Source organism: Austrofundulus limnaeus, unplaced genomic scaffold (assembly GCF_001266775.1).
Source record: "Austrofundulus limnaeus strain Quisiro unplaced genomic scaffold, Austrofundulus_limnaeus-1.0 Scaffold5, whole genome shotgun sequence".
Lineage (NCBI taxonomy): Eukaryota > Metazoa > Chordata > Actinopteri > Cyprinodontiformes > Rivulidae > Austrofundulus > Austrofundulus limnaeus.
The window spans coordinates 2759854-2761830 of NW_013952407.1; the positions used below are offsets into that span (position 1 = coordinate 2759854).

General features: G+C 40.0%; 1 protein-coding gene across 2 annotated transcripts in view; it reads left to right on the forward strand.

The window, feature by feature from the left end:
• The window catches only part of dkk3a (dickkopf WNT signaling pathway inhibitor 3a), a 4931-nt gene extending 3249 nt beyond the window's left edge, over positions 1–1682 (forward strand). For both annotated transcript variants that reach the window (XM_014027100.1, XM_014027107.1), the window contains exons 6-8: positions 1020–1164; positions 1253–1409; positions 1499–1682. In XM_014027100.1, the coding sequence (XP_013882554.1) occupies positions 1020–1164; positions 1253–1409; positions 1499–1586 (390 nt within the window). In that variant the 3' untranslated portion in view covers positions 1587–1682. The remainder of the gene's footprint in view (positions 1–1019; positions 1165–1252; positions 1410–1498) is intronic.
• Positions 1683–1977: the final 295 nt, after the last annotated feature.

Consider the following 1977-nt stretch of genomic DNA (forward strand, 5'->3'; position numbering starts at 1 on the left):
TAATAATACATTTTATATATGGGCACCTCTTAAAACTCCCAGCCCTCTTACAGAGGTCAATAATAAAATCACAATAGAACAGTAAACACAATAGAAACGATACAGTTAACAGAATAAAATGGCTCAAAGAAATAAGCTGCAACAATAAATAACCAGTCATGTGAGATAACGGGAGATAAATGGTAGTTAGAGAGATTTATGGTCGTAATGCAAATGCTTTCCTGCACAGATGTTTTGCGCTGAGATTTAAAGGCAATAATGGAAACTGAATTTCTGAAGTCCTGAGGCAAAATCTCTGATTATATTAGTGTTTTTTTAAGCAGATAAACTGTCTTTAAATAAAAATGATAGCACTTCTATAGCCTTGTGTCGTCTGAACAACTGGAGTTTTTGTCTGTCACACACACACACACACACACACACATACACACACTTCTGTGCTACTGGGGTTTCACATGCGCTGCATTGCAGCTGTTTCCACAAGTGTAACTGGAGTGTGTGTTGGTTGTGAAACCTCTGTCCTGCAGGCTTCACACAGAAAATCAAACCAAGTCAAGGTTGAACAAGAGCTCGTCCCTTCAATCGTAATCAATGTCATTAAAAAAAAAAACACCGTTTTTATTTGTTTAATTTTCTGTTCTCGTGTGCTGATTTGATTTTGTTGTAGTGGAGCAATCCAAAGGGATACGTTGGCAGTCAGCCAAACAAAAGTGCACTACAGGAGGATAATAAAAAAAGAGCAGGATGTGAGTCTTGTCAAAATCGCTGCCCTGAAGAACTGTGTGGAAATAACCAGAACATGTGAGAATATGACACCAGGAACTTGTCTCATCAAACTGACCTGCTGATCTTAGTTAAATTTAATCCCACCAGGTCAGATTTAAAACTTGGAGATTCAATAATTTAATTAAAGCTGAGTTGTATTAAGCATATAATCTGTTCTTATTTCTGGGATTATTACTTTTTGCTGCAGCCTTTAATAAAAATGAAGATTTTTTTTTCTTTTGTATTTTTGTCAGTCTTGTWCTAAAGATGCTGAGTGCTGTAGCGAGCAGCTGTGTGTTTGGGGTCAGTGCAGCCAAAATGCAACAAAAGGAGAAGCTGGCAGCACTTGTCAGCAGCAGACCGACTGCAGCCCTGATCTCTGCTGTGCTTTTCATAAAGGTACGACACGGAACATCGCCACTCTTAAATCAGTCTCCATCCATGCTCTGTCAGGACGTACACGTGTGTGTTTCTGTCGTGTGCTCAGCCCTGTCCATCCCTGTTTGCTTGGCCAAACCCATGGAACGCGAGCGCTGCTACGGTGACTCCAACCACCTGATGGAGCTGTTGTCCTGGGACGTCCAGGACAGGAGGCCCAGGAAACACTGTCCCTGTGCSGGAGATCTTCAGTGTCAGCACCTGGGGTGAGTGCAGCACAATGAATGACTGATGTGTAAAACCTGTTTGTTTTATCCTAAACTAATTATTACTGTGGTGACCTTGTGTTTGACAGGCGGGGGTCCATGTGCCTGAAGGGAGAGGACTCGGGTGAAGAGGACCTGACAGACTCACTGTACTCAGAGATTGATTACATACTTTAAGAGATTTAGTGGACTTTTTTCTTTTGAGAAACATTGCACTTTTGCCACTTAATGTATAGTTGTCACATTTTAGAGCATAAAAAATAGATGAAAATATTTATTCTTAATGTTAATTGTCACACCAGTGTTGTCTTTGAGATCTAAATAGTCTAAATCCAGTTTTACTTATATAGCGTTTATCAGGATAGACTAATACATTTTGTTTTTAATGTTTTATGAAATGCCACTTTTAGCTTGAGCTTATTTTTTTCTTTATTGCTCTTATCTGTTTGATTTACTATTTGTTTTAGGCAGGGCCGGCCCATGGGATAGGCAGTGTAGGCAAATGCCAAGGGCGCCATCCATCTAGGGGACCCCACAAACAGGGGATGAAACCTTATATATATATATA